Source organism: Magnolia sinica, chromosome 8, assembly GCF_029962835.1.
Source record: "Magnolia sinica isolate HGM2019 chromosome 8, MsV1, whole genome shotgun sequence".
NCBI classification, from domain to species: Eukaryota; Viridiplantae; Streptophyta; class Magnoliopsida; order Magnoliales; family Magnoliaceae; genus Magnolia; species Magnolia sinica.
In genome coordinates, this window is record NC_080580.1 from 16,615,970 (window position 1) to 16,643,753 (window position 27,784).

The window sequence follows — 27,784 nt, forward strand, 5'->3', positions numbered from 1 at the left end:
AAAACGCCATCGATCGGATGGTCAGTATCATCTAGAAAAAAATTGGGCCATTGGTAATTTTATGATCATCCATATGTCCGATCGGGGCCCATCAATTACTTTTGATGAAATGTCCAAAAATCTCATTCTACGAATGTATGGTTCATTTAAGACATCCCATCAGACCTGATTCGAATGATGAATATGATCTTGCGTTGAGATTCAACGGATCAGATCTTCACATGGGCCCATGGACTCAGTAATGCATGTCCGAGTGAGGCGACCTAAATGCATGATCTGATGATCCAACCGTCCGTGTAGTTGTCCCTGCAATAGATGGGCCATGATGAAAAAAGTCAACCCAATTGATGATGCTGACCGTCCGATTGGTAGTGCTCGAACCAATGGTTGAAATAAAGCGGACAAGTCAATGGTCCACATCCAACGGCTAGAATTCTGGGAATAATACGTCACACCCGCGTGACCTTTTGGACCCAAATCCATCCAAAACTTTTGGTCATGTGGCAATGTGGGTCCCACCTATGCAGATAATTCCTCCCTAAGAACAACTTGGATACTCTGGCAGTGTGATGGATGATACACATGCACTTACATATCGCTTATAAATTGCACACGTGGCATAAAGTTGTTTAAAATTAAACCGTCCAACTTATGGGTCCAAGTTTACTTGTATTATAGACAAAAAAATATCATTATTCAATTATTTGACCATCGGATTGATGAAAGTTTATTGGACGGTTAAAATGAGAATCATTGGATTGTCCTGTTTCAACCAGCATGTGTGCGAGAATCGAATGTTATGGTGGTTTAAATGATTTTTATTTTTGGACTATAACTTATTTACAGTTATTTACTCAATTTAGTCGGTTTAACTCGAGTTAATTTAAGCCACGTATGCATTATCTGAGTGCCTGCGTATCAAGTGTCATACGCAGCCGGAGTATCAAACATCTCCCTTTCCTTCCTCTTCTCAAGAGAGACTGCATAAAGAGCTCTGAGTCTCTGACTCGGCGATCCGAAATACCTTCCGAAGAATCGCCCGTTCCGCCGCGAATTAGGGTTAGGGTTTCTGCAAATCTCCTCCTTTCTCCCACAATCTCTGCCTTCTCTCACTCCTCATTTACATAAGTACCCTCATGTCCTACAAAAATTACCAATCCTCATCCCCTTCTTCTTCATTTGCTCCTTCAACTGCTGTACAGGGGTAAAAATGGAAAACATCAATTAATTTCATTTCCCCCCTTTTCTCTCCCATTTTTCTGCCTCTACAATCAGAAATTCAACAGAAAAAACCTAAAAATCTGAAGAAAATTACAGTTCCTGAAATCCGTTCCAATGGCCTGGTTCCGATCCGCTTCGAAAATCGCGAAACTCGCCATCCGGCGCAATTTAGCGCAGTCCGCCTCATCGTACTCCACCGCGCCACGGAGAATTACCCCGGCACCGTGGCCACTGTCGCACCATCGCCAGCTCCATTCGACGGTCCTGCGCCCGAAGGCGCAGGCCTCCACCGCCCCAGTCCCACGCCCTGTCCCACTCTCCCGCCTCACTGACAGCTTCCTTGATGGAACCAGCAGTGTCTATCTCGAAGAGCTGCAGCGGGCCTGGGAAGCAGACCCCGACAGCGTCGATGAGTCGTGGGACAACTTCTTCCGGAACTTCGTTGGGCAGGCTGCTACATCGCCCGGCATTTCTGGGCAGACGATCCAAGAGAGCATGCGGCTGCTGCTCCTCGTGCGGGCGTACCAGGTCAATGGTCACATGAAGGCCAAGCTCGATCCGTTGGGGTTGGAGGAGCGTGAGATCCCCGATGATCTTGATCTTGCTCTCTACGGGTTCACGGAGGCGGATCTTGACCGTGAATTCTTTCTCGGGGTGTGGCGGATGGCTGGGTTCTTGTCTGAGAACCGACCCGTTCAAACCCTTCGGGCCATCCTCAACCGCCTCGAGCAGGCATATTGTGGGACAATTGGGTATGAGTATATGCACATTGCTGATCGCGAGAAGTGCAATTGGTTGAGGGACAAGATTGAGACGGTGATTCCGAGGAAGTACAATTACGAGCGTCGGGAGGTCATCTTGGATAGGCTCATCTGGAGCACGCATTTTGAGAACTTCTTGGCCACGAAATGGACAGCTGCAAAGCGGTTTGGGCTCGAAGGTGCAGAGACGTTGATTCCTGGGATGAAGGAGATGTTTGACCGGTCAGCTGATCTTGGTGTCCAAAGCATCGTGATTGGGATGTCGCATAGAGGGAGATTGAATGTGTTGGGTAATGTTGTGAGGAAGCCATTGCGTCAGATCTTCAGTGAGTTTAGTGGCGGGACCAAGCCGGTCGATGGGGAAGTTGGGTTGTATACGGGGACGGGTGATGTGAAGTACCATCTGGGCACTTCTTATGATCGGCCCACTAGGGGTGGGAATAGGATACATTTGTCGTTGGTGGCGAACCCAAGTCACTTGGAGGCCGTTGATCCAGTTGTGGTCGGTAAGACTCGGGCAAAGCAGTATTACTCAAATGATGTAGATAGGACGAAGAATCTGGCCGTCTTGATTCACGGTGATGGAAGTTTTGCGGGCCAGGGTGTCGTGTACGAGACCTTGCATCTGAGTGCACTTCCGAATTATACGACCGGTGGGACGATCCACATGGTTGTTAACAACCAAGTGGCATTCACGACCGACCCAAGGGCTGGGAGATCTTCGCAGTATTGTACTGATGTAGCTAAGGCCTTGAACGCGCCGATCTTCCATGTGAATGGTGATGATATGGAAGCAGTGGTCCATGTTTGTGAGCTTGCAGCTGAGTGGCGGCAGACGTTCCATTCAGATGTGGTGGTTGACATAGTGTGTTACCGTCGGTTTGGGCACAACGAAATTGACGAGCCGTCTTTCACGCAACCGAAAATGTATCAGGTGTGTGCTACTCCTGTTATCATATCTGCGTTTTGAGCTATTTTCTCAAAGAAACATGACGTGAGCATACCATGCACCTGTTTATTTTGCTCGTCATACATAGTTGAAGATTTGTCAGCAGCGTGTCATATATACTTGAGAGCTTGATTTATATGCCATCGAATTATTAGAGGCATTCTAGTTCTAAATGCTGGCCCTGGATATTGATCAGTCTTGGTTTGACATGGTTTACATGTTACCAGTTCCCAGAAGAGTCAATATCTCCATTAGCTAAACCCGACTGACATGGTTTACGTGCTACTGGTTCCCAGAAGAGTCAATATCTCCATTAGCTAAACCCTTTTTGATCCTGCCTTTGTACCTTTTATTTATTTATTTATTTATTTTTGGTACACAATCAATGGAGGCCTCCCTGACATATGTTGCAACGTCTTCAACAGCATGCTCTTACTTTGTCTTTCCCTTCTTTTTGATCCCCAGTTTCTAGGGGGAAAGAAAGACGAAATACAATCTACATGCCCACCTACATGTTGACAGATGTGCCAGTATGGCATTCGTGTACCACTGGCAAGTTGTGAGTCAGGTGGCCCACTTTGTTGATGGCCCAGCCTGGTCAGGATGGTCTCTTCATTAGGTTCAACATGCACAGAATCTTACAACTGGACTATTTTTTTCTATCTAGTGGAACCCATGTGGTGCATGGCTTGGATGTGCAAATGTGTTCATTTTGAAAGGAGATATTGTATTTTGCCATCTAGTTCCTTAGTAAAGCATTATCGAGCAATACTATTTCCTTGCTGCCAACATTCTGTTGTTTACTTGTTTAAAGTATCATGCAATACAATAATAATAGATGTTCGACCCGAACTATGTGAAAGTGTATGTATTACTGATATGGCACCAAATTGGGAATAATTTATAGTATGTGGATGATGCTTCATGTGTACCAATGGTACATTCTGATACATATTGTTATCACCACAGACTTGACCCACCTATTTGGCATCTGATACATATAATCAGAAAAAAAAAACTGATACAAGCCATACATACGTGCTCCATTACTGGGATTGAAACTGTCATTGCATTTGGACTTGCATGTCTATGCTATCTGGTGGTTTTTTCATCCTTGTTTTTCCAGTTTGTTGTTAGTACGATTACTGTGGACATGTAACTTCTCTAACCTGCATTAGACATTAACAGGTCATTCGAAATCATCCGCGTGCTATTGACATTTATGAAAACCAACTTCAAGAATCAGGGCAGATCACGAAGGAAGAAATCGAAAAGATGCACAACAAAGTGAATTCCATTCTCAATGAGGAGTTTATGAACAGCAAAGATTATGTTCCAAGAAGAAGGGATTGGCTTTCGGCTTATTGGACTGGATTTAAATCCCCTGAGCAGCTCTCGCGTGTTCGAAATACCGGGTATGATTACTTTGCTCGCTTGATTTCATTTCCTTGTGCATACCTCTTCTTTCCAGGCTTTCCTATTGTAAGTACGATGTCATTCTACAGGGTGAAACCAGAGATACTGAAAAATGTTGGTAAAGCTATCACGACTTTTCCAGAAAATTTCAAGCCTCACAGAGCAGTCAAGAAGATTTTTGAGCAGCGTGCTCAGATGATCGAAACCGGGGAGGGCATTGACTGGGCAGTTGGTGAAGCACTTGCTTTTGCTACACTGCTAGTGGAAGGTAACCATGTTAGGCTGAGTGGTCAGGATGTTGAAAGAGGCACATTTAGTCATCGACATGCCGTGGTTCATGATCAGGAAACTGGGGAGCAGTACTGCCCGCTTGATCATCTTATCAGCAACCAAGATGAAGAAATGTTTACTGTCAGCAACAGGTGCGTAAATAAGCCTCTCTAAGAAAAGCATGTGGTAGGATTGCACAAGTTCAAACATTCTTTGGTCTTGTTCTATGGAAAATTTGCCGGGTTTACGAGTTTGCATCCAACACTTATCTAAAAGGACACATATTCCTATCAACATTTTTTACAAGCTAGCTTTCCATATTTTTTTCATGGGCCCTTTGCTCAGTCCCTTTTGAAAGTTCAATCCCCTGTTTTCACATGGAGACTTAATTCGCATTCATGCTTCCCTACATATTTGATACCAAACATCTTTTCAAGCATATTTTTTGAGTATTGAGTGCTGTCCATAAAATTGATAATAAAACAATAAACCTTTGTATCTATCCACATAAATGAACAAAAGTAGGGAAGAGAACTTTGATGTTGGATTTTGACAATCAAGAAATATAATGGGATTCAGGGTTCTGGTGGTCATTAAGATTTAAGAATGGGAAGAAATAATCAAATTGAATTCATGGATTTGCATAGGTTGGTTTGTGGTTATTGGAATCCAGTATCATTACTCTATGGAAACTCCTCTGTGTCTGCTCAACCTGCTTCTTCTCCCTCAAGGAGTTACTGATGGTATTTTCATAGTGAGGCAAGACTGGCCCCAATCCTCTGAAGAAGCACATGTTGATATGATTTAGAAAAGGTAACCAGCCTTGGAAGAATGATGCTTTTTCCTGGTCAAGTCATAACACCGAATCCCTTTGAATGTATAAAGCATTCAAGAAAGTTCAACTCTGTGATGCAGGCTTGGCTCGAACATATCGGGCACACAAAATATGCACACAAGCTGGTTCTTGGAATTTTCTTTTACGTGGCATCTCATTTTTGATGACATGATCAGAAAAAAATATTTGGAATCACGTTGAAGATGATTTGTAATAAAAATCTATCATCAGCAGGTGATATGGTATTGATGAGTAAATGGTACTACTATTTGAAACATAGTGATGGAAGCTCTGAATGAAGGAAAAAAAGAACAGAAAAGAAAATAAAAAGAAGAAGGCTCTGAAAAATATGTATTAGTCAAGTGTCCTTGGGCTTGCCTTCAAATTAGGGATAGGTTCCACACTCTGTAGTTTGTTTCCTTTATGTAATTAAAGATTTCAGCCATCAATAGGAAAGCCATTAAAAAAAACTATCAAAAGGAAATAAGGAAAGAAAAAAGAAACTCCATATTGTCAGGGAGTACGTGCGATGGTTCAAATATCATCCGACGCCAAGTTGAATCCACCCTAAAGGAAGACGATTTGGGGGCCGGATTCAAAGAAGAGGCCCAAACCAGGTGAGTCCCTTTGGACTAGTTCAGATTCCTTTTGATTCAGCCAAGCCACATGATATGTCTTGTCTGTATTGTGATATGCAATGTGTGACTCATATGCCTTGGTGAAATGCACAGTGTGGCTCATCTCGGCTGAGTTGTGCAGGAATCATGTTCTGTGAGGGCGTGTTTGTTTTAGGCTTTACCGTGGTATGGTAACGCACCATTGTAATGATGACTTGTTAGACAAGAGCTTAGGGGTGAGTTGACTAAATGGACTGGGTGTTTGGATTCATTAGTAATTTTCCAAGGGGTTGTTACGCAGTGAGGACGCGGATTTCCTGCGAAAGGCTTTTGCGGGAACTTCCTTCCAACGGGAAGCTAGGTGGGGCTCACTGTGACGTTTGTGAGAAATCCACCTTGTCCATCTGTTTTGCCAGATCATGTTAGGACATTGGCCCAAAAATGGGGTAGATCCAAAACTCCAGTGAGCCGCACGGCAGGAAATAGTGTGGATTGAACATCCACTATTGAAACATTCGTGCGACCACAAAAGTTTTGGATTAGGCTAATATTTTTGTGTTTTTAGTTCATCCCAGTAGTCATGACCTTATGAACGGTATGGATTGCATATAAACATCACGGTGGAGCCAGGGAGGTTTCAACGGTAGGCATTTCCCTACCCACTTTTTCTTGTTGTGCGGCCCACTTGAGTTTTGGACTTGCCTCATTTCCGGGCCTATATCCTACATGATGTGGCAAAATGTATGGACAGGTGGATATCTCACAAGCATCACAGTGGGCCCCACCCAGCTTCCTGTCACAGGGTGATCCTGCAAAAGCCTTTGCGTCCTGGTTTTTCAGACCTCATAAATAGCTTGTAAAATGCAGGATTTTGGTTGAGATTTTCCTTCATCCAAATGCGTGGTATATGCCATCATTACGTAATGACCAGTATTTCTTGGGAGATTGACCAAAACAAACATAGCCTAAAGTTGTGGACTGACTCTAACAAGGTTGAGGTATTGGACATAAGATCTACGATATGGCTACTTTTGTCTAATTTGAAGTATCTGGATATCGTAACCTTTTGGTGTGGAGCAAATGGTGAAGTTGACAGTTGGTGATTGGGAGAATTGGGACACGCGTAGGCGCTTTGGATGGTACTTCGTCATTAAGGCTTTGTTAAGGACCAATTCAATGAATAAAAGTAGCTGTGTCTTGGTGTTTTACTCTTCTAGTGTTCTGTTGTTCGAGTTGGAAGATGCTTCCCCAAAGGAATATCATTCAAAGTGGGGTGGAGACTGGGTTAGATTTCGGAGGATCGGTGGTGTGGTAGCAGGCTTCTACGTCAGATCTTCCCTCTTCTGTACAAGATGGCTTTGGATAAGGAAGTACTGATGGCACAATGCTTTTCATTGGTGGGTGTGGAGCCAGTTTAGGATCCCTGCCTTTGTAGGGACCGTAGAGAGGTGGAACTAATGAAGTTCATCAACTTGTAGGAGTTTGGTCTCGTCGAGGAACACGAGATCGTTGGAGATATAATCTGGATCTTTAGGAGATTCTCTCTGAAATCGGTTTACAAATACTAATCTTGGGATGAAAGTAGCATTGAAAGTCCCCCATTGCCTTTATTTGGTCCTATTTGGGATGACGAGCGTCCTTGTGATCGGTTGGTTGGTGTGGAAAGATAAATTCTTAATGGTTGATTAAATCAACTAAAGGAGATGATGATCAAAATTGGATGCATTATGTGTTAAAAAAAATGAAGAAATAGTGGACCACTTGTCCATTCAATGTGATTTTATGTTAGATAGCTGGAGAGGAATTTTTGTAGGGCCTGCTATAGGGTTATTGTCTGCATTGGTTCATTTGAACATAGGCCTTTTGCAGGTGCTTGTTGGAAAAGTTATTTCCCTAGTTGTAAAGATTGCCGTTTGGTCCCTAGTTGTGAAGATTGCTTCTTTTGGTCCAATTTTTCCGGTTCCCTTTATTAATTTTTTTTTTGAACGATGAATCAATTTATTAGGCAAAGCTGATGTAGGACGGTCTAAACTATAATGCATTTGTGAGCACAAAAATGATCCAGCGAAATAAACTAAGCAAATCAATTGAAACATTCGCATTCCTCATCATAGTAAAGATAATAATAAAGGGAACATGCAATGGTTGCGGACCATCATCACAATCCTGCGGTACCCTATTCAAATCATGCGTGGATTGGATCCGACGAGGGATGGGACCTCCTGATCTTGCATGGTTTCAATCCGACAATCAATGCAGCTTCTCTAGTCCAGGAAATCAAAGGATTTCTGGAATAGGGATGGTTGGAAAGTTTGAGAGAGGGTTGGGATCAATTCTCAGATTTTCAGGGTCAATAGCAATAAAAAAAAAAAAAAGAAGAAAAAAGACTAGGCATAGAAAGAGAATAAGAAGGTTGGAGGGCTAGAAATAGAAGTTAGAAGAAGAGAAGAGATTAGAGGAAGAGAAGAACTTACCATAGAGAGAAAGGGAAAGGAGGCACCAAGCTTTCATTAAAAAACATTATTAGGTTTAGGGTAGAAATCATTCTATTTATAAAATTTGGATTTAAAAAAAAAAGACTAAACTACCCCTATAACAAAAGGAAAAAAAAAACATGCAAAACAAAGCTTTCTAAAATAATAATAATAAAAAAAATCATGCGTAATAGATCTGTCTTCTAACTTATTCTACACGTGTGTCCTCCTAATGTGGGCCTTCAATTAATCCAAGGACACGTGTAAGGTCTTTAAAATCATCCTTAGTTGTGCTATTAACCAGGTCTTCAAAATCATCCTTAGTTGTGCAATTAACTAGATCTTCAAAATCATCCTTGGTTGTACCATGAACCATTATTGAGCCATAAAGATGCATTCGTCGATCGCCTTCGTCTTTGATAAACTTTGAAGGGTCTGATGTCTTCATCAAAAGCTAAAAAAGAAAACGTAACAGAAAGAAACAAACACAAACAAAACAAAGAAAGCAAACAGAAACATAACAAAACTAAAAATACAATAAACCAGCCCCATTGCTGGAACACCTAGACTCGAACGAAAGAGCCTAATCTCTAAACAACCTTAAAACCCTATAAAAAACCCCGTTGAAGCAATGCTCGAGTTCCGAAAGCATCAATTGTTCCTCTCATACCCAATGGCCCAGAGGGCTGCAAGGAGACTTACTCTCCATCTCTTTCTGCCCAATAGTCTTCCGTCTCTCACGTGCCTAGAGTAGAAGAGATCTTCATGGATAGATCCATCGGCCTTGACCAAATATCCCACGCGAAAGAATAATGGATGAAAAGGTGGTTGACCGATTCGACATGCTGCTAGCGTAATGGGCAGGCGTTAGTTAGAGGCATTCCTCTTTTCCAGAGATTGTCCATTGTGAGAATGCGATTCTTTCCAACCAGCCAAGCAAAGGCTGCGACTTTAGGAGGGGCCCTGTAGAGCCAGATTGAACTTGAAGGACAACACCTAGCAGGAAGGGAATAAGAAGCAAGAGCCTTCTAGAATGATCGCACCGAAAAAGTCCTCAAACTAGAAAACCTCCAAATCAACGAATCCTCCAAGCCAGGGGATGGAAAAAAGCCCTGTAATCCAGACGAGAGGGCAGTTAGGTCATTCATTTCAGGGTCTAGCAGGTTTCTCCTAAGAGGGGGAGACCAAACCCCATTAATCTCCTCCCCCGAGAAATAGGCAACCACAAAGACGTCAAAATCTGGGCAGGGAGCAGCTAAGGCAGGGAAGTCCGAGCTAAGGGAGGAGTCCCCACACCACTTATCAACCCAAAATCTAATAGATTCCCCGTTACCCATAACAAATCTCAAATTATTCAATACTTTTGTAGCAATTCTAGCAATTGCTCTCCAAACAGGGAAGGATGATGTGGTCCATCTACCACTAGAATCCACTCCATACTTGGCACCGATTATCGACCTCCAGAGATTAGAATCTCCCTAGCTAAACCTCTAGACCCATTTACCGAGCATGGCCTTGTTGACCGGATCCAATCTCTTAATGCTTGCTCCCCCATCACAAAGGGGAGTGTAGACTTCCTTCCAATTGAGAAGAGGAAATTTCCTATTAGAACATCCTCCCTGCTAAAGAAACTCCCAACGGAGTTTATCAATCCAAAGGATGACAGATTTAGGACAATGAAACAAGGACATGTAATATATGCGCAAATTGGATAGAGAAGCTTTAATCAATGTTTTTTGCCACCCAACAAGAGAAGGTTGCTATTCCAAGGGAGAGCCTCCTGTCCATGCGCTCTAGGCTCTTATCCCACAGATATAGGGAAGGCTTCCTCACATAGAGAGGACCGAGATAGGTGGTTGGAAAGCTTCCCACTCCACACCCGAACAGCCCAACTAAGCAAGAAGTCTCCTCCAATTGCAAGTTGACACCCTAAGAATTCACTCTTAGACAGATTCACCCTCAAACTTGAAACCAGCTCAAACCAACGGATAGTCATGCACATAAAATCTACCATAAATTTCTCCGCTTCATAAAAGATTAAGGTATCATCAGCAAATTAGATGTGACAAATGGGTTGGGAGAAATTTTCCACCTTAAAATCCCTATAGAGGCCAACCCCTTGACCCCTGGATAACATGCAACTGAGGGCCTTTGACACAATAACAAATAAGAGTGGAGAAAGAGGAATTTCTAGATATTTATAGGCTAGCCCCAAACCCGCTTCTCTCTGTGGCCGACTGTTACTCCTTCCAGGGTAATGTCGTGGTCTGGACTCCTCCCTGCAGGAGAAATCTGCATGACTGGGAAGTTGACTCTTATGTGAGCCTTCTTCAGTGGATAGAGAACTGCCACCCTGATCCGGATCAGCAAGATAAGCTCGTGTGGTCCCTTGACAGCAAGGGGCTGTTCTCGGTTAAATCTTTGTACCGTTTTCTCGATAAGAAGACAAATTTCAGAGGAGGCGCTTACTGCGAAGGTCTGGAAATACAAGGTTCCTCCAAAGATCGCTGTCTTTGGGTGGCTGGTTGGAAAGAGAAAAGTGCTCACTAGCGATAAGCTGAGGAAAAGAGGAATGATATTAACGAATATTTGCTTCTGCTGCCTATCAAACGAAGAAATGACAGACCACCTGTTCGTGCATTGCCCTTACTTCAATACGGTCTGGTCGACCATCCTGTCCAATTTATACATTTCCTGGTCCTTCCCTAATTCGACAAACAGCGTCCTTGCGGCGTGGCACGGAGTCTCCCTGGGAAAGAACAGATCCGCAGCCTGGAGAACCACTCTTCTTGCTGCTTGGTGGGCCATCTGGGAAGAAAGAAATTGTCGCTGTTTTAGAGACGAGTCCCATTCTGTCGTCTATGTGTTCAAGAGAATCCAGCATTTCCTCTCTGATTGGGCCTGCAATTCTGCAAACATCAGCCACATTTCTCTTCCTACCGGCATCCACCTTAGCGTCACATAGCTTCGCTTTGTTTTGTGCTCTCTGCTACTGGGCTATCCTTTGTTTCTTTTTGTTTTTAGTTTTTTTTCCTTTACTGTTTTGTTGTGCTCTGTTTGTTTTTCTTTGTTTTTTGGCAGTTCTCAGTTCGCTATCTGAGCAGTCTGTTTTCTTCCTTTTTTATTTATTTATTATTATTTTAATGAATCTTTGTTGCCTTTCAAAAAAAAAAAAAAGAGTGGAGAAAGAAGATCGCCCCGTCGGAGGCCCCGAGAAGCTTGGAAGAAACCAAAAGGCGATCCATTAATAAGGACAGAGAATCTTGCAGTGGAGATGCAGGAATGGATCTAAGTCCTCCATTTTTCCCCAAAACCCATTTTGATCATCACGTACTCCATAAAAAAAACCCTATCTATATGGTCATAAACCTTTTCAAGATCAATCCTACAAACCACTCAATCTGGTAATCCAGTTCCCCTTGCTTACTCCATTTATAAAAATGTGTTAGTGTAAATGTTTTGAACCCCATTCTATGTTTGAAACTGATCCTAGTTACACGAGCAACTCATTCTACTGTGCACCGTCTTGTGCAGGAATCCATTATCTGAGTCTCCATTATAATTAATAAAGGTTTTTGACCCTTCCAGTGGCATCTCTTTCACTGATTACCTGTATGATATGTGAATCGGAGAAGTATCACAGGAGAGTACAATATTATCCTCCTAGAGGATGGTATTATGTATTCTTGGAATGAAAACTAATTATAGTGTTTTGTTTTTGATAGTTGAACTTGTAATTGTTTTTCCTTTTAGTTTTTTGTGAGATGGTTAAACCTGTAATTGTGCTTTGTGACATTTTCCTTCTCTTCATAAAGTGAGCACTATGGTTTAGTACAACTCTAAAATGATATGCACATTGGTTGTTTTGAGCTACAGTTCTCTGTCAGAGTTTGCTGTCCTTGGATTCGAGTTGGGTTATTCAATGGAAAATCCAAATTCATTGATTGTGTGGGAAGCTCAGTTTGGAGATTTTTCAAATGGTGCTCAAGTGATGTTTGATCAGTTTTTGAGTAGTGGGGAGTCAAAGTGGCTGCGCCAAACTGGGCTTGTTGTGCTACTTCCTCATGGTTATGATGGTCAGGGCCCTGAACATTCAAGTGCTAGGTTGGAGCGTTTCCTTCAGGTATTTTTTTGCAGTTACTTTTGTTAATTATTGCCTTGGATTATGTTATTTTTCATTAAACCAGGAATATGTTTGTACATACTCACTTAATGTGTTATTGCTTCGTCAATAACTGTTCTGCTGTTGTTTCAATCTTCTAACGATACTTGAAGTTGCATGTTTTGGGCAGAGAGGAGGATATGAAAGTGCTTTTCTTCTAACTTATATTAAATATTTTGAATATTTACCTCTAATATGGAAGTAGAAAGTGTCCTGGTATTGTATTGAAACTTGAAAGAGCTGTAAAATCCAGCGTGCATTTATGGTACCTAATTTTATTCCCCTCCATATTGAAACATTTTTCATTTCTGGAAATATATACCATGATATTTCCTTGTGCTATATGCATGCTTAATGTTTCTGTTCTTTCTATAATTCTGTCCCTACCCCCCCCTCCCCCCCTTGAAGGCCTCTATACTCAGCATTACTATGATTTGGTTCTGAGGAGGCCTTTATACACATTCTTGTTCCTAATATGACTATCGGGAAGCTGTACAAAGTTGTCGTTTTGCTCTTTGATTTATCCTTCAGTTTTGTCACTAATTTCTACAAATGGCTGATAGACTTCTGTACTCTAGAAGTATTTATATTAACAAAGGCTTCCAGTCTAGACCCAGAAGATGAACACCTTGGGTCAGACTGTTGAATATCTTCTCAAAATATCATCATAATCTGTTTGGACAGGGGATCATCTGGCTCCGTTTCTTCCAGCTTGGGCAGAACATCTGAGGTGATTGTGATGACTTGACCACACGAATTTCAGACATTTGTGAAATTTGGACGTGATGGTCCCAAATTGTGTAGCCATGGCCTTCCTAGCAACATGCTGAAGGATGGGTCAATGTCCCATGGAACTCCATCTTGTGGATGGCAGGCCTGGTTTTCAGCTTCATTTGGGCAGTGCCAGCCACATCCCTTTTCTAGTTGTCATAGGCCTTCACTTTGGTCGAAGACGGTTTCACTCTTTCTTAGGCACGGACAGCATTCGGACTGCAATCTTCACGTCATGAGCCTGATGAGTCGATCAATTCCTCTACCCCACTTGTTGCCCTTCAATTTGTTTCACTATTCCCACCTCTTGGCAGATTATGCATTAGCTTGGGTCTCATGAAGGTGGTAGTTTTAGGCTCCCAAGTTGTTCAGACTGAATAACCCATCACCGAAAAGAGCTATTTGGCTCTTTGCTCATGTTATGATAATGTGTTTTTTAATAATGTCGATTGTATGTCTTGTTTGCCTGAAATTAACTGTCAGTTGGAACAGATTAAAGGGCAACACAGCAGTCACACATCAGGTTGTCATTCTCTTGTCCGGCATTGAGTCATGAGATCTCTCCAGCTGCCTGCTGTGACTACTGGATCCGCCAGTTTGAATTTACCTGCATGTTCAGCTCGTAAATTCCATCATTCATAATAATAAAAATAAAAAATAAAAAAATCCGTCATTTTTAATTGTCTGTCGAGTTGCTTTGAGTGTTTGGCCATGTTGAGCTCCATATAATTTTCCCCTGATGATCCACTAGTTTGAATTTACCTGCATGTTCAGCTCCTAAATTCCATCATTCGTAATCATAAAAAAAAAAAAATAAAAAAAAATCTGTCATTTTTAATTGTCTGTTGAGTTGCTTTGAATGTTTGGCCATGTTGAGCTCCATATAATTTTCCCCTGATGAAACATGCATATTTTTTGCAAATGAAAATGAATTGAGGACTCAAAAATTGGTTATTTATAACATCACTTTCTACATGGGACAGCGTATAGACTAGAAAAGATCCTTTAAAGCAGTGATTTCAATCATTAGACCCCACCCCCCCTTCTTTTTCCTTTTCTCTTTAGGTGTCTTTTCTCTATCATATTTGAATGTTTTAGGCTGATTGATTGGCCCGGCCAATCACTAAGGCCAGAACAATTTTCTTCTCCTGATCTGACCTCCTGCCCTCAGTAGATAATTAAATCCTGTGCTATTTCAAGCTCTCCAGCAAAAAATGAGTACTAGTTTGCATTTTATCAACAGACCCAAGTGGACATGATTTGCGTTAGCTGCAAGTTGCTGCAACATGTTTTATCCTTCTATTAGGAACAGAAATTTTATCAGAAACTAGAGGGGAGTTGAAAGGGGATTGAATCCCCATGAGACATCAATGAGCAGACAGCTCCTTCCATTGCAAGCAAAGCAGGCAGGTTTTCCAAGCAGAAAAGTGAGATTTTTTCCTCTTCATTATATCGTCCCTGAGCTCATTTCATGCAAATGTTTAACTTCCATGGTTTATGATCTTTACTATTTAACCATGCATGAAGATTTCTCATATCACCTTTGGCTCAGAAATTTCTGCAAGTCTGGGAACAGTCTGATCCCTTCCCTTGGGCTTTTGTTTCTGTGTCACATGTGTCCTTTGCCTTGACACTCTGGAAAATTCTGCTATAATTTTGTCCTTGTCATCCAGAGAGCGCCACCGATACTGAAGCAGCTTGAAGACCTGTCCAACTGACTGTCCAAAACTTGAGCTTCCACACGTTGTTAGTCAACGTTTTCACCAAGAAGCGATTTTTATTTTTAAGATTTTGGCAGACATGTTCAAGATCCAAACCGATCATCAGGTAGGCCCTATTCTGAAAATAACATCGATTTGACCATCCTAGCCATTCTACTGGGAGACTCTTGCAGAAAGAAAATGGATGGTTATAGAAAACGTCAAACAGATTTCTCTGCTTGTGCATTCTTAAACAAACACACACAAATATCCTCCCCACCATTGAGGATTATTCAATCAATATATGTGCATTTTGAGATATGGCCGATCCAAGGTAGGGCCCACTTGCTGACAAGTTCAAATCTCATACATATTAGCCACGTGTAAGAAAAGCAAGTCACTAATTAGTTAAGCAGAAAAAATGATTTTCATGTCTGTCTCCTAGTAGTCACAGATATTCATATGAGCCTGTAATTATCCTCTCATTTTGTAGGCTTGTATGCTCCATGAAAATGCTTTTCTCTAGAACAGTTTCGTTCAGACTAACATGCTTAACAATTGATGATGCAGATGAGTGATGACAATCCTTATGTCATTCCTGAGATGGATCCAACTCTTCGCACACAGATCCAGGAATGCAATTGGCAGGTTGTTAATGTCACAACCCCTGCAAACTATTTCCATGTTCTTCGTCGCCAGGTGACTACCAAATGATGCTTGCATCTGTTCAATTTCAGATGAATTTCAATTTAATCACCCCGCGGTTTCTCTTGTTTCTAGATTCACAGGGAATTCCGTAAACCGCTGATCGTGATGGCTCCTAAGAATTTGCTTCGGCACAAGGACTGCAAGTCAAACCTATCTGAATTCGATGACGTCCAAGGTCATCCCGGATTTGACAAGCAAGGGACCCGGTTCAAACGGCTTATAAAGGACCAGAATGACCACTCTGATCTTGAGGAGGGTATCAGGCGCCTGGTTTTGTGCTCTGGAAAGGTACAAATACATGCTTCATTTTGTAAAATTTGATGAAAAGTATTTATAACATAACAAAGAAAAAATTAAAAGAAAAAGATGATAAGTGCAAAGGCTACTTGTAACCAGTGTTCGAAATATCGGTATCATGTAACTTATCGCATCCTTGGGATATAGATACGTACCAGTTATCACACGGGATATATTGTTCGTATTGGGAAATTTATTGCACTTTTGGAGAAACATTGGGAAAATGGTTGAAATTTGCAATGAAACTTCAGGGATTGTTAAAAAAGATATTAATACATACTTTTAAATCATAACATCTCAAAAAAGAAGTGTACATAATAGGTTTCTTTTATATCGGGTCCTAAGATATGTGTTGTCTTGAAAGACTAAAAGGAAGGGATTGTTGGGAGTGGTTGTGTTGGCCAACATAGTCACAAGAGCTGACGATCGCCGCTGATGACAATGAGCGTGGACGATTGCCGCTGATGACGATGAGCATGGACGATCAAAGAAAGGAATACGGAGCTGACAATGGCAGATCTGAAAGTCTGCCTACCATAGATCTGCTGGAATCAGGGAAAGGGCTCACAACGATCGACAAAGAAACAAAAAAGGGGAATACGATAGATGACTGGATTTAGATAGGGAGGAAAAAACGGGATTGATGGAAAAGGAGCCACAGATTGACTCCCTTCCAACCCTCTTCGTAAAGGGCTACCCTGCAGGTTGGTTTCCCTTAAATCTTGAAAAGGTTTTTGGGAGAGCAGGGGCGGTGATGGATGTGATTATGCCTAGAGACAGAGGCATTGGTCAGTACCGGGGCTTTGCTCTCATCAGGATGAGCTCAGAAGATGAATTGTCTCGGGCAGTATCGATGCTGCATGGCCAGAGTTTCGGGGGGCAGAAACTGCTCATGCAGAGAGCAAGGTTTGGGCCGGATAGGAACGTAAGCAAGATAGTGGCTTTAGCAACATTGGGAAATCTGACTATTCCGGATTCAATTCCTGTCAATCCTGCAATCCACACAGCTTCGACCAACTCATATGGGGATGCGTTGGTGAACCCGCTTCATGCCATACGACATAACCACAAACCGGCTGGATCAGATACGCGGATAGAGACGACTTCCTCAAAGGATGGAATACAGACCCCATTCACAATCTGTATAGAGAAAGAAGATTTGCAAAAAGCGAAAGAGAATCTAAAGGACACGGTCATAATCACGGCTCGCGAGGACGCTTCCATCTCTCAAATTAGCGCCTGGATTGATGAATGTACAAGAATCCGGCCATCCATGTATACCCTGCGTCCAATAGGGTATAATGAAATTTGGGTGAAAGGTGGCCCGGGAGTGAACCTCGAACCTCTCATCATGGCGGGTGCGATCCACAGGGAAGGTCCGGTGATGGGTGTAAAAAGTTGGAGCGAGTTCTTCGCATTTGGTATGGAGGATTCCTGGATCCTTATATGGGGAATTCCCCTGGAATTTTGGAATGACGAATTTTTCATCGCTGTCGCAGCGACTCTGGGAACGCTGATAAAGCTTGATCTGAAGACGAAGCTTGGCATCGAAATGGGGGTGATCAGAATCCAGGTTCGAAGAAGGAAAGGTTTCCAACTCCCAAATCACATCATAGTTTGCGTAGACAACAGGGAGATCCACCTTCCAATCCAAGGGGAAGTCCCGAACTCCCCCCTTCCACGATGGGGAGACTAATGGTGATGCAGAGAGCCCCCGCAGACGTCGGCGAATATCAGCGATGAAGGGAGGAAGGTGTACATACCCGGCACTCTTGCAGGCTGCAGAGCACCGAATCACTACAGCGAGAGCAACCATCAACATTTTGTCAGTGGGTCAACACAGGTACATCCACGTGGCGACATCTCGGTTCAGCGTCGACCTCTTGGTATGGAGCATGTCAGTGCGATGGGCTCGAGAGATCAGCATGACAGGAGCTCCGATATTCTGATGGCTCGAGATGGACTCCATGACACCATGACGGGCTTTTGTGAGACACGTGGTGGAGCGCCTCATCATTCCCTATCTCGAGATATCCTTCTCGACGGTTTGCAGGGCCCACACGAGTTACGTGTTGGAAGATCCGATCAGTGCGGCACATGTCACGACGATCTCGGTCAGTGGCGGAAGGAGATTTCGACATATGTATCTGCAGGAAATAACCTCGCCTCGACTAACGCAGCTTGACTACACTCCACACAAGATTCAAGGAAGCGTGGCGATTTGTCTTCTCCTGTACGGAGGAGACTAGGATCCGATCCTTCTTCTGATCCGGGTTTTGAGTCCAACCCGAGGATCTTGGCGGATCTGGGTACGGATCCAATACTGATCTCTGGATCACTTATCGATTCGCAGCTTCGGATAACGTTGGAATCTGACGCTATTGATCTTAACCTTACACCTGTCCCATATCGGAAGATCATGTGTCGAATCGCGCCTCCACCCAGCCAACTGGACAACGGGGTTTCTCATATCACGCTGCCATTCGACGACATGTTCCAAAAGATGGGCCCTCGTCACCTTCCTAACGACAGTCATTCAAGGCACTCTATGCAAGAAGCCATGGATCTACACTTGTAAGTCATATCGTTCGAAGACCCAGCTGAATATCATCCGCTCGAAGAAGAGACGTCCTCCCATATGAAATCCCCAACTACTTCAGCGAATCCCCAGACTGACCGCTTCTCATCTTCCTATTTCGGATCCGATCCTAACCTCCTATCCCTATTCCAAGACACATTAGGTGAAGAAGTCCTCGTCGCGGAACCCCTCCAAACCAGAGTGGGGAACTCTATCGTGACCGGAACTCACAATAACAACCTGTTAGATGACGAACAGAGGGCAATCTTAGTTAAGAAGATTCACAGGAAGCGGTGGATTCGTGATGCGATGGGGCATATCAGGAGATTCTTAGGACTGCTATTTGGTGATTGTCCGGAGGATTTTATAGCCCTATTTCAATGTGTCGAAGCTCGCGATAGGCCCCTTGATCCTATGCGATCTCCGCGCAAACGAGCTCCAAGGACAGGCACCAACAGAGAGCTACAACGTCTAGCAATGTCTTCAGGAGGATCTGTCAGTACTAATTTCGAAGAAGGTAAAAAGGGAGCACGAGGCAGTTCAGTTCTCAGATGAAGATGGTCTCCTGGAATGTGCAGGGTGTGGGGTCAAAGCAAAAAAGAAGACTTATCAAAAATTCCTGTAGCAGACGCAATCCCCAGATAATATGCCTTCAGGAGACCAAAGTGCAAAACTTTGATGATCGGCTGATGAAGACTCCGTGGAACGCTGCAGACGCTCAATGGGTGGCCAAGATGGCGATGGGCGGCTCAGGGGGCATCCTGCTGGCGTGGAAATTTGCGCATTGGACGCTTCAGAAGAGTTGGGTCGAGACATTTTCGGTCACAGCTATACTCAAAAACAACACTACGGCTGTTTCCTTCCTTTTCTGTTCGGTCTACGGCCCGACATCCAAGTCTTAGAGGGAAGATTTCTGGCAGGAATTGTCCGATGGCAGAGCAAGCTTCGAGGGTCCTGTATGCTTTGCAAGGGATTTCAACACGATCAGGTTTGCTAGAGAAAAGTCGAATGAGTTCAAATTTAAGCCCGATATGGTTCGCTTTTCCCACTGGATTGAAGACAACAGGCTGATTGATTTTCCTCTTCTCGGGTCCCGTTTCACTTGGACTAATGGAAGGCTTTTTCCGATCCTATCCAGATTGGCTCGATCCATCCTTTCTACTGATTGGGTGGACATCATGCCTCTCTGTTCTCAGTCTATTCTCCTCAGGTCTACTTTCGATCACTGGCCGCTGCTCATCTTTGGAGGAGGTAGACTGGGGACCAAAGCCTTTTAGATTTGATGTTTCTTGGCTCCATGTTGCAGGCTTTAGGTCTATGGTGGCTGAATGGTGGAAGGAATTTCAACCTCTCGGTTTTGCTGGCTATAAATTATGTCAAAAGCTTAAGCTCTTGAAAGTAAAACTCAAGCAGTGGAACCAAGGGGAACGATGCAAAAGAGAAATGGAGATGGATTCAATCCTTGCGGATCTGCAACAAATTGATGCTCGTGCTGAAGACAATTCGATGACAATGGAGACTCTATCAAAGAGAATTAGTCTCATCCAATCCCTCTCGGCCAAAGTCCTGGAGAACGAAATTTCGTGGAGACAAAAAGCCCAATCCAAATGGATCAAGGAAGGAGACAGAAACACAAAATACTTCCACAGTATAGCTAGTATGCATGCTAGGGCCAACAGAATCAACAGTATAGTGATCGACGGCGAGCGGATCGACGATAGCGATCAGATCACTCACGAAGCTATATCTTTTTTCGAAATGCTTCTTCACAGTGATGGCTGGACCAGACCTTGGCTGGATAATCTCTCCTTTCAGAATATCAGTGAAGCAAACGCCGCGATCCTGGAATCCCCGTTCTCTCTGGAAGAAGTCAAGAAGGCTGTCAGTGCCTTAGTGGGCGATAAAGCCCCGGGCCCAGATGGATATCCAATCCAATTTTACCAAGATTGTTGGGAGTTTCTACAGGATGATGTGATGGCCTTCATCAATGAATTTCATGCCAGAGGGAGATTATCTAACAACATGGGGGCAAACTTCATTCCCTTGATTCCTAATTTCTCAGGAGCATCAGCGCTCAACAAATTCAGACCAATCAGCCTTATTGGAAGTCCATACAAAATCCTGGCTAAGGTTCTTGCTACTCGGTTACAGAAGGTTATCGGGTCGATCATCGCTCCAAATCAATGTGCTTTTATACCAGGTAGATAGATAATCGACGGAGCCCTAATAGCTAATGAATGTCTCCACTCCAGCCATCGATCGAAGAAGAAACACATATTTTGCAACTTGGACATAGAGAAGGCATACGATCATGTTGATTGAGATTTCCTCCAATACATGTTGAAGCGAATGGGCTTCGGGGAGACTTGGAGAAAATGGATACAGGAATGCATCAGTTTGGCCCGATTCTCAATTCTCCTAAACGGATCACCGAAAGGCTTTTTCAAAAGTTCCTGTGGTCTTAAGCAAGGAGACCCTCTGTCCCCATTCCTCTTCCTGATCGTCGGTGAGGCTCTGTCTAGTATGCTCCATAAAGGCCAGGCGGAAGGTATCCTTCGGGGAGTGCAGGTGCAAGGGATGCACAATCCGATCTCTCACGTGCAGTTTGTGGATGACATTCTTATCTTCTCTGAAGCAGATATAGAATTGGTGAACAACGTACAAACCGCAATTAGATGTTTCGAAGCGGTTGCTGGCCTAAAGGTGGATATGCACAAATCCAAAATTTACGGGGTCAATATGTATAGCAACGAAGTTAACGATTTTGCAGAAGTGATGGGCTGCTCCTCGGCATCCTTCCCGACAACATTTGTTGGCCTTCCCCTTTGCATCGGCCGTCCCAAGAAGCACCAATGGGATAAGGTCATCCACAGATTTCAACATCATCTGGCTGCATGGAAATGTCGATACCTGTCGATTGGAGGGCGGCTTACTCTGATCAAGGCAACCCTTTCTAACCTGCCCACATACTTCATGTCCCTGTTTCGATGCCTAGCTGAGGTGCGAAAAACCATCGATTCTCTTAGACGCAACTTCCTTTGGCGCGGCAAGGAAGACAGGAAAAGCTTTAATCTCATGGATTGGAAACAGGTTTGCAGACACATTAAAGATGGAGGAGCTGGAATAAAGGACTTAAAAACGATGAATCGTGCCCTTTTTGGGAAATGGGTTTGGAGGCTTGGCACTGAGAAAGACAGTTTGTGGAACAAAATTATTAAATGCAAGTATTGGAGCTCGGATGGTGGCTGATGGACAAAAAATTCCACCCTATATAGGGCTTCAACTATCTGGAAAGGCATCATGTGTATGAAGAATGAAGTCCTTCAAAAGATTGGGTTTGAAGTAGGCAACGGTGAGAACATATATTTCTGGACTGATATCTGGTTAGGGGATACTCCTTTGAAAGACGAGTTTCCCATCATATTCCGGTTAGCTGCGAAGAAAGACAGCTCCATTGCTGAAAACTACTCTATAGAAGCAGATAGAGTGGGTATGGATCATTCAATGCCGAAGGAACTTAGAGGATTGGGAAATAGACGAATATGCGAAGTTGCTTCACTTCATACAATAGGCCCACCCAAATCAGATGAACCGCGACAACCTGATTTGGAAGGCTGATTCCTCCTCAACCTTTTCAGTCAGGTCGTTATATAATCAGCTTCTTCTCAAGCCCAGTAACACTATCTCTCATGGCCTTCACTTCGTATGGAAGTACCCAGTTCCCCCGAAGTGACAGGTCTTTGGGTGGCTGGCAGGGAACAGGAAAATCCTAATTGTGGATAATCTTAGAAAAAAAGGAATGACCCAGTTTGCATGAGCTGCTTGAAGGCGGAAGAAACAGTGGAGCATTTGCTCATCCACTGCCCGTTTGTCTCCACCATTTGGTCAGATATCTGTTCTTCCTTCAAAATGAGTTGGTGTTTTCCCAAAGATGTGGACATCTCACTGAAAGCTTGGCACGGCGTCAGATTAGGCTTCTCGAAAACCCGGCTATGGCGGATGGCGATTCTTGCCACATGGTGGTCTGTGTGGACAGAAAGAAATAACCGATGCTTCCGAAACAAATCGAAACCGTCTCACGTTGTGGGTTCCAATGTCAAATGTCTTATTGCTGAATGGGCCTCCCATGCCGATGTTCTTAAAAATGTAGATTTACTCTTTTTGGGGCCTAGTTAATCTCTGCTCCCTCAGCAGATTCCAACTCTTTTGTATGCCCGTTTCTTTCTTAATACAACCGGTTATCTTTCAAAAAAAAAAAAGATGTGTTGTCTAACTGAACTAGTGCAACTATATTCAAATTGAATGGAAAACATTTAGAGTGTATGTGATAATCATTTCATCAAACACTCCTAAATACTTCGAAATTGGTCTCAATTGACAGTTGGTTGATGGGAAATTTCAAAAAAATTAATATTTTAATAAAATATTTTTATTAATTTTTACTTAAAAATGATTTTATTTTATGAAAATTGACAAGAACTTAACAAATCAGTAGATCAGCCCTCATAAATACTTGATTTTTTATTTTTTATTTTTTTTATTTATTTTTTATTTTTTATTTTTTGTGGAGTGCAACATTGCAAGCAATTTGGGAGAAATTTTGAAATTTCTCCAAATTAGACCACCTACCCTCAAAATTTGAAATTAGTGTATGTGATGATCATTTCATCAAATACTCCTAAACACTTCAAAATTAATGTCAATTGACAGCCAGTTGAAGGAAAATTTTGAAAAAAAAGAGGAGAACATGAAGAACTAATGGATTTATAACCATTTGACATTGATTTAACATAATTTCAATAAAAAAAGGGGATCGAAAATTGAAAATGCTCACCGGATCGAACAATTGGGATATATCGGCACTACCTATGCATTTCGTATCGCACAGGTAGGTTATGAGATATATCGTGGGATATATTGGCTAATATCATCGATATTTAAGGGTGTGTTTGATTTTCCAAATCCCCGGTAAATACATTGCAAATGGGGTAATAATTATTTCCTTGAGTAATTACGGCAGTGATACCGATGCTTGATTTGACTCTTACTTTTTTTAGCGCTAAAACCGAAGATGCTGTCAAATATGTGGGGCCTACTGTGATGTAGGTGGCTTATCCACACCGTCCATCTGTAATTCCAGATGAATTTAGGGCATGACCAAAGAGATGAGGCGCATCCAAAGCTCAAGTGGACCACACCACAGGATTTAGGAAATCAAACACCTACCTTTGAAAACTTCTTGGGGCCCTGTTTCCTTTGGTGTGGGCCACTTGAGTGTTGGATCTGCCTCTTTTTTTGGCTCATGCCTCAAAATGTTACGCTAAAATGGATGGACGGCGCATATACTTCATATATATCACGGTGGGGCCCAAATATTTAGACCAGTCCTTTTGGACTGGTTTTCCAAGCAGAAATACAAGTGCATTTTCAAACAGGGTAGAAGAGTAATAATTACTTGTTTGCAGGGTATTTACATTGGATTTGGAAAATCAAACAGGCCCTAAGACATTGCTTGTAACAGTAGGACTTTTCTCACCCCATGTGTGCAAATCTAGGCCATTTATCAGGTGGCCTCCATCATGTGTGCGCTGATCAATTGAGTCTGTTGTTGTATTTATCATTTTGCAGGTTTATTATGAGATTGACGAAGAACGGAAGAAGGGCGATGCAAAGGATGTTGCTATATGCAGAGTCGAGCAACTTTGCCCCTTCCCGTATGACCTTATCCAGCGAGAGCTGAAACGATATCCAAGTAAGTGACACGATAGACTCTCCCGAGAAGCTCATACAAAATGCTGTGCCCACCCAAGCTGCATGTGCATGGACATGTCCCCTCCTTGATACAAATATCATTGCATGGACCCACTTGTAGACCTTATGCATTTCTAATTGGTGGTTAACCTGGGGTCAGATCCATACAACCCCTAGGGTAGGGGTGCAAATGGTTTTGGACCAGGATTTTGAACCAACAGGGCTGGGGCTTCTTTGATTTTCGCCTGGTTCAGGCCTCCTGCACTTACCACCCCCAGGCACAGGGCTCAACCATCATTATAGGCCCCAATGTTGTCAAAATCGTTATTATATTGCAAACCGTAGTACAGTCGACTAGTATCCGATCGCAGATTGAAGGAAAAATTGTAAGAGTTCTTCAGATTTTCTTCAAAATTGAAAAAATCTAGAAAAAAAAATTCCTTTGTTTTTCATCTTTTGGAAATTTACCTTAAAAAACGCACAGCAGTCCTTTAATAAATTTATGTTCTTTTTTGTATCTTTCTTGAGTCTAGAATCATATTGGAAAAGGCAGCATTTGATTCCATTGACCAACGAGAAAGATATCTTGATTTCTTGTTTTGAGTTTTTTAATATTAAAATCTCCAAATCCTCTCCCTCACTTAAAAAAGGGTAAAGAAGAACCCTTCAGAAAAGAAGAATAAGAAGAAGAATAAAAGAAGATTTTTTTAAAAAGTAATTTTGGGCCCCATTTATGAAGTCCATGATAATCGTACAACTCAATACATTAGTTGTAAGTAATTTTTGTAGGATGATTTTATGGTTCACATGGATTTGCTATTTGTGGCTGCGATTTGCATCATATATCATACGAATCGATATGATAGTTGTACTATTCAATACAATAGTTGTATTCAATTTGCTATTTGTGGCTGTGATTTGCATCATATATCGTACGATTTTGACAACCTTGATCAGGGCGAATGATCTGTTGGTGTGGACCCGGCCCATTTGCACCCCTAGTCTGCTCATAGGATTATATGAATTGATCTAATATAAAGATGGCAAGCTTCTTGAAACAATAGTGAAGGACAGAAAATCTGAGAACTTGGCACACACAACAGCACCACAAGAATGCACAGTGCAATAAATTCTCTCCACAATGAGAGGGAGCTCTGACATGAACCTGGACAAGTGGGGCCCATGTTTCAGTGATCCTGACTGTTGTACTGATGGGCCTCATTGTGGATGGATGATGCAGGGATGAACGTGATGAGGTCGAATCCACGAAGCTTCTCTGGACTCCTCACATAGACTTCTCGAATCCACGAGAAAAAAGCAAGAAAATAGAAATATTATTCATGAAAATTCGTAAGAATTAAACTACAACTAAAACTCCCTAAAATTCTTAACTTACTGTAAATAGCAAAATCCTAACTCTAATAAAAATTCTATTTCTAATAAAACTCTTCTAAAACCTAATTTCTAAAAATAAAAATTCCAAATAAACTTTTGCTAGAAGAGTCCTACTAGCATAATTACAAGTTATTTCTAAAAAGGAAGAAAATCTGAAACTCTAAAAATAGGAAAATATTAAAAAATTCAGAATTACTAAAAATAGTATTTTTTTTTCATTATAAAAATTCGTTTTTGAGCTGAAAGCACGTGTTTTCAGACGAAACGGACAGATGTGACCCACTTTGTGGGTCAGTTCACCTCAGATGGCCCGTTTCAGCAAAGATTGATAGGTTGTGCGCCCTGTAATAATACCTAGATCAAAAGTTACGGTCAATTTACGGTCCACCTTCTTTTGGCCCAACCATGCTAGGAACGTATCTATGACACCTACGTCAATGCAGGAAAGATCTCCCTAGTAGGACAATCTTGCCATCTCATGACAGATGCTGATTTAAGTGATGTTGTTTGTTACAGAGGCAGAGGTCGTCTGGTGTCAGGAAGAACCCATGAACATGGGTGGGTACACTTACATTGCTCCTCGCCTCTGCACTGCCATGAAGGCACTGGGCAGAGGGACCATGGACGACATCAAATACGTGGGGCGGGCACCATCTGCTGCCACGGCCACTGGTTTCTATTCAGTCCACTTGCAAGAGCAAACGGATCTTATTCAGAAGGCGATACAGCGGGACCCCATCAACCCTTCAACTTGAATACCCCTCATGCATGGAGGCGACGACAAGCCGTTCTAAAGAAATAATGACGTGGGTTCCATGTGCTGCTGTTGCCCCTTCACTTTGTAGGGAGGTTGAAGTGGTGAATCTTCTCTTCATTCTGTGACATTTTTGCCCTCATCAAAACTTCATGGTGTGCGTATTATTATATGGGCGTTTGGCTTGCAGTTCGCAGCCAACCTAATGTGTATGAATTGGGTAGTCCTTTTTGAGTGTATGCATTTTTGGTGGGCTCCACAGACTGATGACCTAAGACAATGTAGGGCGGAGAAATGGCCTCCTATCTTTGCAAATTGTTCATAGGGCTGCTTTTTGTAAAATCTATGCATCTTATCTGGTTTCTGTCCATAAATTATCACAGGATGGGTCCCACACATGACAGGGAATGCTCTTGCACCTTAGGGTGGCGTAGGGGCCTGCCCGTGCCAGCTTTGTCTATGAATCTGTCTTGTTTTCGGCTCGGTCTCCGCCAAACCTTCTATTTCTGGTAATTAATTGGGCTTGCAAGTTGGAGTGGCCGAAGACGACGTCAAATCTGGCCTTTTTTCAACACTGTTGCCTGTTGGTATTTGAGTGGTGGGCCAATGCAGTGCTGGATTCCTCATCCAACGGTTCATGGGCTGGGCTGGGTTGTGGTGGGTTTCTACTGGGTTCCACAGTTCATGGATTAGGAGGGTGTACCTACCACAATCAATCTTAAAAGTGCCATTGCGGGTTTTTTAGGGGGCATTTGGATTGTAAGTTACACACGTTATTTATGCCTCAGTTTGCTTATCTTGATTTCTACTTATTAAACTGAAGTGATTAAGTAACTTTACATTAAAAAAAAGTTACTTATAATTGATCATAAACTAAATTCATATATCTCATTTATGTTATCTACTGCAATAAGTGGAAAAAGTAAATTATTAGGAGGGATCTAAATGGGCCCTTATTGACTGTGTTTTAATGTACTACACTGCCAAATGTGTCATCTGTGTCATGAACCACTTTAATCTTCAAATGCCTTACATGTGCCATATGGTCACTGTTGTCTATCCTCAAGTGCTTTCATGCACAACAAGTGTGTCAATGTGTGATATATGGACCGCCATCATATGCTC

At 42.6% G+C, this 27,784-nt stretch overlaps 1 protein-coding gene across 1 annotated transcript; it reads left to right on the top strand.

Annotated features, from left to right (window-relative positions):
* Positions 1–988: 988 nt before the first annotated feature.
* On the top strand, positions 989–27,001 carry LOC131252997 (uncharacterized). Its single transcript, XM_058253811.1, has 8 exons — positions 989–2,916; positions 4,120–4,346; positions 4,437–4,769; positions 12,420–12,666; positions 15,747–15,875; positions 15,957–16,172; positions 24,388–24,511; positions 26,422–27,001. Exons 1-8 carry the CDS (start codon positions 1,336–1,338, stop codon positions 26,658–26,660), a joined length of 3,096 nt encoding a protein of 1,031 aa, XP_058109794.1. The 5' UTR covers positions 989–1,335; the 3' UTR covers positions 26,661–27,001.
* Positions 27,002–27,784: the final 783 nt, after the last annotated feature.

What these genes read in the sequence shown, in the direction of transcription:
- LOC131252997 (XM_058253811.1), top strand. Translation starts at nt 1,336, where the DNA reads ATGGCCTGGTTCCGATCCGCTTCGAAAATCGCGAAACTCGCCATCCGG. An exon ending in TCGCGTGTTCGAAATACCGG is followed by an intron (nt 4,347 to 4,436) that starts GTATGATTACTT and finishes GTCATTCTACAG; the next exon opens with GGTGAAACCAGAGATACTGA. An exon ending in GGTTGGAGCGTTTCCTTCAG is followed by an intron (nt 12,667 to 15,746) that starts GTATTTTTTTGC and finishes TTGATGATGCAG; the next exon opens with ATGAGTGATGACAATCCTTA.